The following is a 14919-nucleotide window of genomic DNA, read 5'->3' on the forward strand; positions in this document are numbered from 1 at the left end:
TGCCCACTTTCATAATGAACATTAAGACTTTTTTCAGTAAGCAAACGTCTTGGTGTTTGCAAGCTGGTGGACTATCCAGTTTATCCGTGGTATGCAGTGTATGCTATTTTATAGTGTGTTTAATATTTTCTTCCTTATCGTCAGTATCAGACTAGTCCAGACAAGTGGGTTATGTCGCCCCGTCAGCAGATGGAGACAGAGAGAAAAAAACCCTCAAAATTGCTGTCATTCTCCCTTATAGGGGTCTGGTGCTGCCTTCAGCTCTTCACTGTTTCTCTGTCTCCAGTAGATGATGCAGATGTGTGCTGCAGCTGTGAGTAGGCTGCTTCCCAGGACAGCTTTAGACCCAGGTTTCCGGTGAAGCGAAGGCAGAATCTTGGACGCTCTGGGTGATGGTCCTGCTGGACTGTTTATCCCGTCTCCCTTGGGAACCGATTCAGTTGGGGCCTGAGTTCCCGAACAATGGATCAAACACCAGGTAGTGCCAGGTGACTTCCCTCCCTTGGAGGGTCAAGTATCAGGAGCTACTGACAGGGCACTTTCCTTTTATTCTTGGAGAGCAGCAGGGAAGGCAGTAAAGTTTATCAAAAACAAACCAAAAAAAACCCCCAAACCTTGCACCAATGCCGTTTTACTGGACTGCCTCTTATGGAGTTGTCAGATTTGAACTTGGTCAGGAGGTCTGAAGTAATCACTGTCCTCCCTCCCTTCCTTAGTTTGCTTCTGGTAAGGTGGTGAAAAGAGGGAGGCATGGTAGCTCAGCATGTCTTCCGGTGTTTTCTGTATGATTTGTGAGTAGGCACTTGCCAGAGACAGAAGCAATCTGTGGAGGGTCGGCACCTGGCCAAGAGCAAAACTAGGTAGGTTCCCCGAATTGAACCTTGCCCTTACTTTGGAAAGCAACACTGTAGTGCACATGGAACAGGGCCTGGTTGACACTCCCATTTTGGCTGGCTCAGTATACATTTTATTGCTGCTTTGCACTAAAATCAATAAATTAAACATTACCTCCTTCTTCCCTCCAGTAGCTGAACAGGGAAGTTCCATGAGAGCTACATATTTTCCCTCAGGCACAGCAGAGCCTGCACAACTCCAGTTCTTTACTGAGTTTATTTCAGCAAGGGGACCTCACAGGCATGTTGGAGCTCTTATCTCCTGCCCACGCTGGTAGCTGAGCAATGAAGGGAACAGCCTTGCAAAAATGGCTCTCTTCCCCTCTATGCAAATGAAGCTTCTCAGAGGGTGTGTTAAGGCTAAATTACACTTGCAAGGTTGTAGTTTGCTGTAGCTTGTTATAAAGAAAAAATCCCGAGCTGTATGAGAAGTTACCTGCTCTCGTGCCTTGTTTCTCACAGCTTTCCGGCCAGCTCAGCTGTTGTGTCCTGCCTGCTGATGTTATCAAGAGGCCCACTGATATCAGCATATAAGGTGATGCCGTGAAGTTATGCCTCCGCCGGCACGCAGCCAAAACGGCGAGATCCTTCTAGAGGGTTTCCTAATTTCCTTGTGTCAGAGCTAACTTTTTGAAATTAGTCTGTGCTGCTCCCTTCCTGCTGATTTTTATTGGCAGTATGGTGAAGAGAGAGGCTCACATTCAGGGTCCCTCAGTGCCATCCGTTTCTTCCTCAAATGCTGCTGGGAAGTTCAGAGCTTATCTCAGGTGAGCTCTCACTCAGGCCGATGCAATATGTGGCCTTCCCCAGGCTAGTTTCTGCAGTGTTTATAGCCATGCTTCGTAGAAGTGCCTCCATATAGTAATGGCTATTGCAATCGCAACCTTTTTCTACAATTTTTACCCTCTCTGAGAATAACTGTGCTCTGGAGTAGTTCTGGAAGTTTAGGGACCAAGGTTTAGAGGCCAGCTAAGAGTGCTTAACAGAAGCCCCTCCAGCCCCTTAATACCAGTCCTGGTCCAGGCCATTTCAGAGGCTACAAGCATTCTGCTTAGGCAGCTCCCTCCGTTTCTTAGGGAGGTGTTCCAGAATAATGGGTTCGCTAGTTATGTACTTGATGTACTTCCTCACAGCAACTTTGGAGTCTTTTGCTCCAGCGGTGGTCAGACACCACTCGGGGGTATCTCCCTGTCACTCTGTAAGCTTTGGAGGTGATAGTATTATGCTGGTTCGATCAGCCAAAGGTTTTGGAGCCCTCTGTCTCCCTTGAAAAGAGGTCAGTGGCATAGTACTATTTATTTGAGGTCTCCCAGGAAGGGCTGAGTGTTCTCCTATACATTCCCTTCCCAGGAAATTAGCAAAGATGTTTAGCTAATACGATTCATTCATTGTTTAACTAATATGATGTGAACCGTTCTGATGGTGAAACCGAAGGACGGTATACAGAACATGTTAAATAAATAAATACTTCAGGTCTCCATGCAAAATGGCAGATCTCTTCTTAAGTGGTTCCCCATATAAATATTCAGGAGCATTCTCCTTTATCTCCTTCAGTGGATATTAACAGATATTTCTTGCATAGATCAATTACCAACAGCTATCAGGCTGTCCCCTTGTGCTAACCATGACCCTGATTACCTGCTGGTCAAGGGGTAGTAAAGGCCTCCCTATGCAGGGAAGAACTGTTGTTCCTCCTTTATTCAGACATCTGACTACTCAGGCTTAGTCAGAGCAGGGAAGCCATTCGGCCACAACCAGGCTTATGCAAGTGCGGAACCCATAGGCTGATATCCCGAACATGAATTAGTCTTTCCCACTCTCTGGGAAGCCCTCTTGAATCCAAAGAAGAAAATAGTCTTATGGCTTTGACTTCAAGAGATGAAAGCCTTACTCCTGGTGCCCAGATCTCCCATTTCCATGTCTGCCCTGAGCATGGCCTGTTCTGCAGATCTTAGGCTACAGGGCAAGGGAATATAGTACCCTGAGCACAGACCCACAATTCTGTCCCCTAATTCAGTGGTTCTCAACCTTTTTTTGGCCGGGACACACCTGACAGATGGTTCTCACATGCGTGACACACTGAACATGTGACCATCACGGGGCTAAATATAAACATTTTATTTTTTTTATTTATTAAATTTCTATACCGATATTAGTGGGAACATCATATCGGTTTACATCAAAACAATGAACATAAGGAAAGATAGTTACATTAAACAGGGAGCTGGGGAGGGAATGATAGGAACTGTGAGAAAGAATGGCAATGTTACCATTGCCATTAGCAATGGTAACATGGAATAGACTTGGTTTTTGGGTACTTGCCAGGTTCTTATGGCCTGGATTGGCCACTGTTGGAAACAGGATGCTGGGCTTGATGGACCCTTGGTCTGACCCAGTATGGCATGTTCTTATGTTCTTATGTTCTTAAGTACATAGGAAACAGGCTACTCTGTAACAGATGATAGCCAAATAAATTAACATTGAGTATACAATTTGGAGAAACAATAAGAACTATGTACAACGGGTGTAAGGAGGGTTTACATGGAAGGTTCGGGTGTGTTTACATGGTTCAGGTATGTTTGCAAGGGGTGAGAAGGGTGTTATTGTTGATAGGCTTGTTTGAAAAGCCAAGTTTTCAAGTTGGCTCTGAATTTTGCACTCTGCGTCCACAGGAATCCCCTCAACCCCCAGCAATGAGTGCAGATCAGATCTAGGGCATTACCCTGTACAACTCGCCATACAAAAAAGATACTCTGGTTCTGATGACATCCCAGTAAAAGCAAAACAATCTCCCTTTACTAACTGGCACAATAGCCTTCCTTATGAAAAGACAGTAATTTACCACTAATGCATATCCTATTGAGAAAACACAACAAATAAGATTGATACAAATGCCTACACGCTAGTAAAATACCTCAACTCGGTCACACACCCAGAACTGACCTTCACCAAGTACTGAAAAACCACAAATTATAAATATGGAGACAGAAACTGGAATGGAAAACAAAAAAAAACCACTCTGCATGCAGTTCAAACCTGGAGAAATGGAAAGAGAAATATAGCACCTAACAGACTCTCAGGATTTGCAGTAATGCACACAAACTAACCTGCACAAAGTTACACTTGTATTATGGAACACAATCAAACAGTAACAACCCTATCTAAGAAATACAACTATTAAACCAGGCCCTATAACTAATACATTTCCTGTTGGGAAAACAGAATAAGCCAAGCTGCTATAGAGCCCCACACAGAAATAATTGTAAAGCTATACTAAAAATGTTACAAAACAGCTGCTGAACAGAATAATATCCAACAATTAAAAACTCATAAAAAGTATTAAAACGTCCAAATATCAATAAAATATTTCAAAACAGACCGCATAATACCCAATAATTAAAATGGCAGTCAATCAAGAAAAATAAATTTAAAAAGCCACGTTTACTTACCCTCTCCAGCAACTTTCCTACTCTTTTCCCTTCTAGGCCAATAGCACTCACCAGAAACAGCAAGGGCTGCTGAAGCTCTGTCCTCACAGTCCTCTTCCTTAGCGCCCACAACCAGACAGACGGACAGACAGACACACACACACACACTCACACTCACACACTCTCTCTCTCTCTCTCTCTCTCTCTCTCTCTCTCTCTCTCACACCAGTCATCTTCCTGACCAGTCTCAGTCTCACACAGAAACACACCACACCAGTCTCTCTCTCAATCACACTCATGCTCTCTTATATACAAGCTCTCAATCACACACACACATGCTCCCGCACTCATTCACACCAGCTCTCACCCAGGCACCCATTCACACCCACACACACCAGCTCTCACCCAGGCACCCATTCAGACCCACGCACACAAGCTCTCACCAAAAACTTCTTCTTCCTTAACTGCGGGGATGGGCTCCAGTTCCGCTGCGGCTTTACTCCGGTGGGCCTTCTTTTTTCGTCGCCACAGGGATGGGTTCCCGTAGTGGCCTCAGTCAAGGTCAGGTTTCCTCTTCGCCGCCACAGGGATGGGCTCCCGTGGCAGCCTTGCTTGGTCGGGGTCGGGTTTCCTCTTCGCTCCCACTGGGATGGGCTCCCGTGGCAGCCTTGCTTGGTCGGGGTCGGGTTTCCTCTTCGCTCCCACTGGGATGGGCTCCCGTGGCAGCCTTGCTTGGTCGGGGTCGGGTTTCCTCTTCGCTCCCACTGGGATGGGCTCCCGTGGCAGCCTTGCTTGGTCGGGGTCGGGTTTCCTCTTCGCTCCCACTGGGATGGGCTCCCGTGGCAGCCTTGCTTGGTCGGGGTCGGGTTTCCTCTTCGCTCCCACTGGGATGGGCTCCCGTGGCAGCCTTGCTTGGTCGGGGTCGGGTTTCCTCTTCGCTCCCACTGGGATGGGCTCCCGTGGCAGCCTTGCTTGGTCGGGGTTGGGTTGCCTCTTCGCCGCCACGGGGATGGGCCCCCGTGGTGGCCTTGCTTTGGCAGGGTTCCACACTGCCATCCCTCCCACCCCACCCCCGGGCTATGCGATGCCTGCCTCACTGGCCAATCAAAGGCTTCCTCCCTTCTTCCTACTCCCACTGGTAAGTAGAAGGGGGCTTCCCATTGGGAAGTGGGGGTAGGAAGAAAGGAGGCTTCCAATTGGCCCGTGGGGGCTGGAAAAAGGGAGAAGGAAAGTACAACGGGGCAGTGGGACACCAGGAGACGCAACACACCTGCCGGTGTTTGACGACACATTGGTTGAGAAGCGCTGCCCTAATTCACACTCCTCTTAGGGTGATATCCATTAATCCACTGCCATAAATCTTTCTCCCCTTTCTCTTTGGAGATTAGAAGGAGCCTGAGTAGATTGCTTTTCATAGTTTTCTCCTGCATGGAATGGATTTGCAGTCTCTTTCATTGTTATTTTGCAGCATAAGTGTAAGCTGTGTAGGTTAGGAGGTATTATGGTCCAGGGCAGCTGAACTCAGGACCGGAATTCTATTGGAGAAATAATGGATCCAGGTCTAGGATGAGGGCTAGAGCTAGCTATCTAGAGCTCCAGAAATCCTGCCTGTGGCTCAGGAGAAGGCAGCATGGGTGGCAGCAGTCAATGTAATGCCATTAGTTATAGTGAACAAGCTGAGAGAATCTAGTAGCCCTCGGATATCCTGGTAAGTGAGTCAGATTTGGTCTGGGATAGTTTCCTTGCAGTACTTAGCAGCAGCTCATATGGCCAATACCATCATCATATAAGCAAATGTTTTGAGCTGATACTCTTGTGATCCCCCCAAAGTGTAAGAACTGGCAGAAGCAGCCTTTGCTCTAACAGTTAAATGGGGCACCAGTGTGAGTGGATTTAAGATCAGCGTGGAGAAGCTCCAAGACGAGTAAGTTCTTCAGGTGAAAAAGGAATGTAGGAGCTCGGGTGTTTGGATGTCCTTGTTAGAACCATGACTGGTATCCTGTCTCCTGTGTGTGTTCCCAACAGGAGCTCAGACATTCTCTAGATCGAGTTCTGAAAGTGCAAGCAGGGGTGCTTCTTTGCCATTTCCACTGTTCAGAGGATTGTTCCTCAGAAGATCCCTTCCATTCTCTTTTACAGTCTTGGCTGTTGAAAGAACCAGGCTACATAATTAGGATATTTTGGTGGCATGAAAGAGGACCATGTAACAGACCTGAAATAGTTTGGAACCTCTGTGAGGTCAATTTATGGAGATGACTGTTTCATTTTGAGAGATCCATTCTTTCAATCTTGTTCTTTCACCAGAGGAGACTGGGATAAAGGCATAACTTGCAGAGGGCAAGACCTGCTCTGGCTTGCTGCAAGGGACAGTCACAGAAGCGAACTCACTATTTTCTCAAATGAGATGCGTTCTTCTAGAGAGACAGGAATAGCAGGGCAGTGTCCTTGTCTCTATTGCATCCCTGTTCTAAACACATCAGTGGGGATATGCAGGCCAGGAAAATTATGCCTTGAATGCGGGAGTCCTGAGAGCTATTGTGGCTTCCTTCCACCCGGTCTGGGTGGAGCTTGGTATGTTCCACTTGTCTGGACTGGTCCAGCATGGATGATAAGGAAGGTGAAATTTAAAGGTACCTGTTGATTTCCTTTCCTTTAGTCCTGCCAGACCAGTCCAGATCCTCCCCATAGAATCCACAACAGTCAAGGGCTCTCTGTCTGACAAGTTCAGAAAACTAACAGAGTATTTTGTTGCCTACTTTGAAAGTAGCTGGCCTAATCACGATCTTTGTGTAGGGATTATCTAATTACTGCATAATGATTATGCAGTGAATTTTCTTGGCTAAATCAGGTTTTGTTAATGGTAGTGACTTGGAAACTAAAACAAACAATTGCCTTCGGTTGTCTTAGCTTTGACATAGGGTACAGAAAATCTGAAGGCAGCACTAGATCCCTATGGGGGGAATGAAATCAGCTTTGAATTTTTTTTTCTCTGTCTCCATCTGCTGGTAGAAGGGACAAAACCCATTTGTCTGGACTGGTTTGGCAGGACTAAAGAAAAGGACATTTACAGGTCAGTTTAAATTTCACCATATGTCTATGGATAGGTATTGATTTTTCTAATAATTTTAGTTATAAAGTCTTATTTTACATGCTAATGGAATTACTTACAACACTTTCATCTATAAGTGTGGCCAGGTACTCATTCTTTTGATATGAGAACTGCCACGGAGAGCAATACTGACTTGAAAAAGTAATTACCCCCATTTTTAAATATAAGATCTCATTTAACTTCATTAACTTACTATTAATGAAAAAGGAGATAATTTGCCATGCTTCACTCTGGTCAATTTGTAGAAATAAGAGGGTTAGACATGCAATGTAATAGTCTAATGCCTCACCAAGCAGTACTTTCTAAACTTGTCGTGGTGACCTCACAATCAGTTGGGTTTTCAGAATATCCACAGTGAATATGCATGAGATGTATTTCCATATATTGAAGACCCGGTATATACAAATTGTTCTTATGCATATTCATTATGGATATCCTGAAAACCTAGTTAGCTGTGTGGGGTCTAGAGCATTTGTATACTGACACTCACATGCACTGTCTGATTGATTTGAATGCTTTGTGTTTGGAATATGTAGAAAATGATTTCATGTCTACACTTTAGTGAGCACTGATATTTCTTGTAAATAACATTTAGAATGTGTTCTTAGATTAACCTCTCTGCTGTTCTCTGACACACAATCCCTGATTGAGTGCTCTCATGGGCTGAGAGAAGAGCAAGGGCCAAGAGTGGTGAATTCACCTCAGATTCAGTCACAAGATATTTATCTCCCTTTTTCTTAGCTGCCCATTGGGCGCCAGTGTGTGAACCATTATCGTCGGCTGAGGCGACATTGTGTCTTCTCACATGAAGAACTCATCTTCAAGATGGCAGCAGACCCAGATTCGCTGGACGTAGGGTTAGCAGCTGTGGTCTGTAAAGAAATGACTCTTATGATAGAAGAGGAAACACGGCTCAGGGAATCTGTTATGCGGCTAGTAAGTACAATTCTGTCTATCATGTGATTCAGACAGTGCTGATTTAACTGCTTTTGAAGTCCTAGGATCATTACCGTTGTGGGCTTTGTTGGTCTTGAATAGAATGCTTCCATCTAGAAACTGCTTCTTGCCAAGAATGAAATGATGACACCAGGGCAGGGGACTGGAGGAGAAAGAGAGGAATTTTGGGGTGTTGCAAATCCTTATCATCTTGAAAACTGATTCATATGTTCTTCCTAGAGAGTATGAGACCCATATCTACTCTCTTGTGCAGGTTAATTTTACTTGTGAACCATTCCTATCATTAGGGGTCAAATTAATAAAAGCACACTGAAGTGCTGGCATGGTGGTTCAGTTGGCAAGTACTGCACATTGCTATACGGAAAGTCCTGTTTTGATCCTCAAGTCAGGTCTTTCACTCCCTGGATTGGTTGGCCAACTCTGGGGATGCTGCAGAGGCAGCTGTTACAGCTGCAGTGGATGGGGGCAGTGGGAAAGTTGGGAGTCATGGTTAATGCATAAGGGTGACACCTAGTGGCTGGACTCAGGGCCCCAATATTGCAGAATTCTAGAAGGAGCCCTGGTGGATGGCCCCTGGCCGTGAAGAGTCACTGCAATGGGGGATAGAAAATCCTAGGTAGTTATGAATGAAGGCTCGTGGTGCCAGATCCCAGCCCTGGTTCCAAGTGAGCTGAAAGTACAAAAGAGCAGGAAGAAACTGCTGGGTCAAAAGAAAAAAAAAGTGTGTGAAAAATTAGCACACGTTATTTAGTACATTAATAATTAGCTTTACTACCATTGTAGTAAACTAATGACATGAATAGCACATGATCTTTATGAAAAGTATGCCTTTAAAAGCATGCCAAGCATAGGGCACGTGTGTTATGCACAGCGGTAAAATTAGTAGATAGGCTAGCATGGTCCAAAATAAATGTAAATATGCTCCCCTCTTTCACCCGATTTATAAAAATAAATAAATAAATAAATAAATATGCTGTTCTCTCACCCCATCTGCCTGACTGAAAAACTAGTGAAACCTCCTGCCATTCCAAAAATCCCTAAAACAGCTCCTAATGCTGAGCCAGCAGGAGGACCCAGGCTTGCCTCCTATTAGCAACATCTATTGCCTTCTGATGTCTTGAACGCTGAATCTTTCATAGACTGCAACAGAGCAATGCTGGGTCAGTAAAAGGTAAGGCTGTGTCATCCTTCTGGCTGGCATTAGGAACTTTTTGGAGGACTCTGTGGAGGTTGCTTGGTTTGGGGTTTCATTAGTTTTTCAGTCAGGTGGATGGGGTTGAAGGCATTTTATTTTTTAGATGTTGTTATGAGGGAAGGCTGAGGATATGGCCTCCCTCTAGTAGTAAATTGCTAGTTGGCTTCTTAGCTAAATAGAACATTTTTTTTCAAAATGAGGGGCATATATATGTGTATATATATATGTATGTATATGTACATATATAGATACACACACACACACACATATATATATATATATATATATATATATATGTGTGTGTGTGGGTATGTATGTATATATATGTACGTAGGTAGGCAAATGGGCATAGCTAGCACCTATTCTAATAATCTATATATACGTATGAGTGTGTGTATATAATGTGAGTCTTAACATGTGTTAGTGCTCTCTCACTGGCCCATTAGACTTATTATAGTAGACATACTATACTAATAGTTATTTTGGTGCTGTGTATATAATAGTGGTTACCTTGATTAGATAATTGAAGTAAGGTTATGAAACAAAAGCAGGGAGTATGGTGTCTGGGAGAGACTGGGAATCGACAGCAGCTTTTCCTTGTACATCTTAAACTAATCCTCCACTGATGATTTTTGCCTGTCTGTCTTTCAGGGGGTGCTTATGTCAGAAGAGGAAGTCTTTGAATTGGTTCCGGATGATGAACGGCAGTGTGCAGCCTGCAGAACCACCTGCTTTCTGTCTGCTCTCACTTGCCCATGCAACCCAGAAAGGCTTGTTTGTCTGTACCATCCCACAGACTTGTGTTCTTGTCCCATGCAGGACAAGTGCCTCAGGTAGGCAAATAGGCATAGCTCCTATCTATTCTAATAATCTAGTTATGCTGGGCAAGCTTTGTTGCATCCACATACAAATACAAAATCATATAGTAGAACCTTTGGAGCTAATTTTCAAAGGAGTTATGCATGTAAATGTAGCATACTATCGTAGTTCCGGCCGCTCCACGCGTCGTTGGGGGTCCCGCGGTTCGCAAGCTCCGCCCGTGGGTGTGTGCTCAACTGAAACGGGGGTTTCCCCCGCAGTTACTGGACCCCTTCGGCGGGTTGTTAGGGCCATTTCCAGGCCCCCCCGCGGCACTAGCTCGTCTTTGGCCCCCCCCCCCCCCCCCCCCCCCCCGAGGCTTTTCTTTTTCCCCGGTGTTGACATGCCGCGGTCATCGAGGTGTGAGGCCTGCGGCGAGCCGGGGAATCAATTTCTGAGGGAGGGGCTTTGTGAGCGGTGCTTCCCCGACGGGGAAGGCACCCTGCAGTCCTCCGGTGCGATTTCGGACCTGCCTCCTTCTCAGCCTGGATGGTGCGGGCCGGCCACGACGCCGCCTTTGGCGGGAACGGCGGCCATTTTAGGGGGTCAGCGTGAGACGGACTCGCTCCCAGATGCAGACAGGATTGGTGGCACTGGCTCTCAACAGGCTTTGCCCCCGGCGGGAGGTTTGCCCGACCGGGGCTCCCAGGACGGTCCCCCCCCAGGGATTCCAATCAGCTCTCCGTTTTTCTCACCTGACTTTATTCTGGCAATGCACATGGCCTATTTGCAGGGTATGGGAGCGCAGGCGTCTAATCCCCTGGGGGCCCCTCCCCCCAAGGTTCCTAAACTTGCCGTTGGTCTCACCGCCTCGTCCGTTACGCCTGGATCCCTGCCAGGTCCCTCTCCCGTGCCAGCCCGACGTACCACGGGGGCAGCTTCGCCGGTGAGAGACATCTCCCCGGAACCCCCGGAGGTGCATCCGGATGGACATACGGAGGGGGACGACCCTCGAGCCCTACGGATTTTTCAAAAAGAAGAGCTGGATGAACTCATCCACCATATTATTCAGGAGCTGGACCTCGACCCACCTCCAGATCCGCCGATCCCTGTGGCTCCTGCCGTCGCCACCTCGTCTTGCAAAGGGGATCCAGTACTTGCCGCCCTCCGTCCTAGGGCAAGAGCTTTCCCTATCCATGAGTCCTTCCTACAGCTTCTCACCAGGGAGTGGGACACTCCCAAGGCATCCTTGAAAGTCACACGCGCCATGGAAAAGCTATACCCGCTCCCTGAGGATTTTTTGGATCCAGGATTTTTTGGATCCAGGATTTTTTGGATCCAGCCGACCACGCGTCTCCATCCACCGACGCCCGCGACGTAGGAGCTGGGAGCCAGGGCCGCGCAGCCGGCGCCGGGACCTATCGGGGTAAGGCCTGTAACGCTCGCCCTACCACCGACAGCCCACCGCCGGCCACGAGGCCAAAAAAGATTACTTACCTCAGCGCACAAGCTCCGATCCGCGAGCTCCGACCCCCATCCAGGCGCGCACCCGATGACGTCACAGAGACGCGACCGGGAGGGGATTTAAATCCCGGCGCGATATCCAGGCGTCGCGCGCCGGGCGTCGCGCGCCGAAGGAGCGCGACAAAGGGGCCTGCCCCTTTGTTTCGCCCCTTCGTGTCGCCCCTCGCTCTCCCCGAGCAGTACCCCACAAGCACCGTACCAGTGCTAACCCAGCGCTCACCCTGCAGCAACCATCCAGCGCTCACCCTGCAGCAACCACCCAGCGCTCACCCTGCAGCAACCACCCAGCGCTCACCCTGCAGCAACCACCCAGCGCTCACCCTGCAGCAACCACCCAGCGCTCACCCTGCAGCAACCACCCAGCGCTCACCCTGCAGCAACCATCCAGCGCTCACCCTGCAGCAACCATCCAGCGCTCACCCTGCAGCAACCACCCAGCGCTCACCCTGCAGCAACCACCCAGCGCTCACCCTGCAGCAACCACCCAGCGCTCATCCGGCAACAACCACCCAGCGCTCACCCTGCAGCAACCATCCAGCGCTCATCCGGCAACAACCATCCAGCGCTCACCCTGCAGCAACCACCCAGCGCTCACCCTGCAGCAACCACCCAGCGCTCATCCGGCAACAACCATCCAGCGCTCACCCTGCAGCAACCATCCAGCGCTCATCCGGCAACAACCATCCAGCGCTCACCCTGCAGCAACCACCCAGCTAACCATCCAAAATGTATCCAGCTCTTCCAATACCAATTTTGCAACACCACCTCCTACCTAAAAGACCATCTGCCAGACAAGCCCTTCACTACAACTTGAAAACACTCACCCCTATTCTGATTGCACCAATCACCCAGCTTTTAGGCCTCACCCTCTTTTCACTTTCACTCTTCAATGCACAATCCCTAACAAAAAAATCTCTAATTTTCAATGATTACCTCACCGACGCCAAGCCAGATATTTGCGCTGTAACCGAAACATGGCTCAAGCCCTCAGATACAGCTTTAATAAACCAACTCCCTACGCTGACCTATGACTTCTTCTCACTCCCAAGACTGAAAAAAAGAGGAGGGGGAATCCTTCTGGCTACCAAAAAAAGCCTTAACTTCTCCCAACACCCATTCAGTTCTAACACAAAACTGGAAGTCGGTCTCTTCACATCACAACATCTTCAAATCCTTCTTGTCTACGCCCCCCCAGGGCTCCTAGAATCCGATGTCTCCCCCATCCTTGAAATCACCACTACGCTCATCAACCTGGATTCTCCAGCAATCATCTTAGGAGATTTCAATCTGCACATAGACAATCCTTCACCTTCTAACAGCTGCGTAACCCTCCTCACAGCCCTGTCAGCAATGGGATTCCAACAATTAGTCAACGAACCCACACACAAAGCGGGTCACACTCTGGACTTGATTTTCATCAACAAAGGCATTACTACTACATCCAATTTGAAGAACATAAAGGTCCCATGGTCGGATCACACTCTCATCTCTACCTCTTTCGCTCTGAAAGAAACCAACTCTCCTAATATCCGCTCACCTTCATTCCAATACAGGAGGCGATGCCCCCCAGAAGACCTTCACAACCAGCTGGATTCACAGCTCCCTCTATTAGATCTCACCGACCCGAACACTGCCATTCGTTCCTGGAACAACATAACAGAAAACATAGCTAACAAGCTCTGCCCTTCAACTATAAAAAAATCCCACACCAACGCCTCCAACAGACAGCCTTGGTTCACCAATGAACTTAGAAAACTAAAACAAAGCTTAAGAAAGAAAGAAGCGACCTGGCGTAAAACCCCTTGTGACAGCACCATTTCTTCATACAAATCCTCACTATATCAGTACAAAGCCCTCACCTCAAAATCTAAAAAAGATTATTTTGCATCTAAGATTCACAACCTGGTCTTTGATGCTAAAGCTCTCTTCGCTTATGTCTCCAGCCTCACTCAAACCATACCGCGAGAAATCCCCTGCGACATGGCACAGTCTAAAGTTGATGAACTCGCTCAGTTTTTCCAAAATAAAATCAACAATCTTTTAACTCAACTGCCTTCCAATACCGCTGACGCCTTTCCATTATATCAACACCCAACCTTCAAAAACTCCAGCCTAAACACTTTTGAGCCCGTCTCTTCCACTGAGATACATGCCATCTTGAGAAGAATGAAACCTTCGTCTCACCCCGCAGACCACATCCCTACCAAACTACTTCTATCTATTCCAGACACAATAGCCACATCATTGACAAACATCATTAACTGCTCTCTAGCCCAAGGATCCTTCCCAGATGATCTCAAAATGGCTTCAATCTCACCACTCCTAAAGAAACCCAACCTTGATCCGAAGGACCCTAACAACTTCCGCCCCATAGCTAACCTTCCATTCATCGCCAAGATCATGGAAAGACTAGTCAACTCTCAACTTTCAAACTACATCGAAGACAACAATCTTCTCTTCGCCCCACAACACGGATTCCGAAAAAATCGAGGCACAGAATCCCTCCTTATCTCTTTGACAGACCATATCCTACTGGGCCTTGACAAAGGAAATTCATACCTATTGATCTTGCTGGACCTGTCCGCAGCGTTCGACACGGTCAACCACGCTATCCTCCTTAACCAGTTGTCATCCATAGGAATCAGCGGCACCGTCCTTTCCTGGTTTAAAACCTTTCTCAACAATAGAGGTTACAAAATTAAACTCCAAAACAAGGAATCCTCAAGATTCAACTCTGCCATAGGAGTCCCACAAGGTTCGTCTTTATCTCCGACTCTATTCAATATTTACCTTCTTCCTCTCTGCCAACTTCTCACCGACCTCAATCTAAAGTTTTTCCTATACGCAGATGATATTCAAATCATCATCCCTATCAAAGACACATACTCTAATACTCTTGACTACTGGGAATCATGCCACAAAAAAATCAAACAACTACTCAACAGCCTACACCTCATCTTAAATTCCTCTAAGACTGAAATCCTACTCATCTCTCCTGAGAACAACACCTCCAAC

At 47.2% G+C, this 14919-nt stretch overlaps 1 protein-coding gene across 2 annotated transcripts in view; it reads left to right on the forward strand.

Moving 5' to 3' along the window:
- Positions 1–14919, forward strand: part of KDM5A (lysine demethylase 5A) — a 331505-nt gene that overhangs the window by 197210 nt on the left and 119376 nt on the right. For both annotated transcript variants that reach the window (XM_029599940.1, XM_029599941.1), the window contains 2 exons: positions 8172–8366; positions 10234–10415. In XM_029599940.1, the coding sequence (XP_029455800.1) occupies positions 8172–8366; positions 10234–10415 (377 nt within the window). The remainder of the gene's footprint in view (positions 1–8171; positions 8367–10233; positions 10416–14919) is intronic.

Source organism: Rhinatrema bivittatum, chromosome 4 (genome assembly GCF_901001135.1).
Source record: "Rhinatrema bivittatum chromosome 4, aRhiBiv1.1, whole genome shotgun sequence".
In the NCBI taxonomy this organism is placed as follows: Eukaryota; Metazoa; Chordata; class Amphibia; order Gymnophiona; family Rhinatrematidae; genus Rhinatrema; species Rhinatrema bivittatum.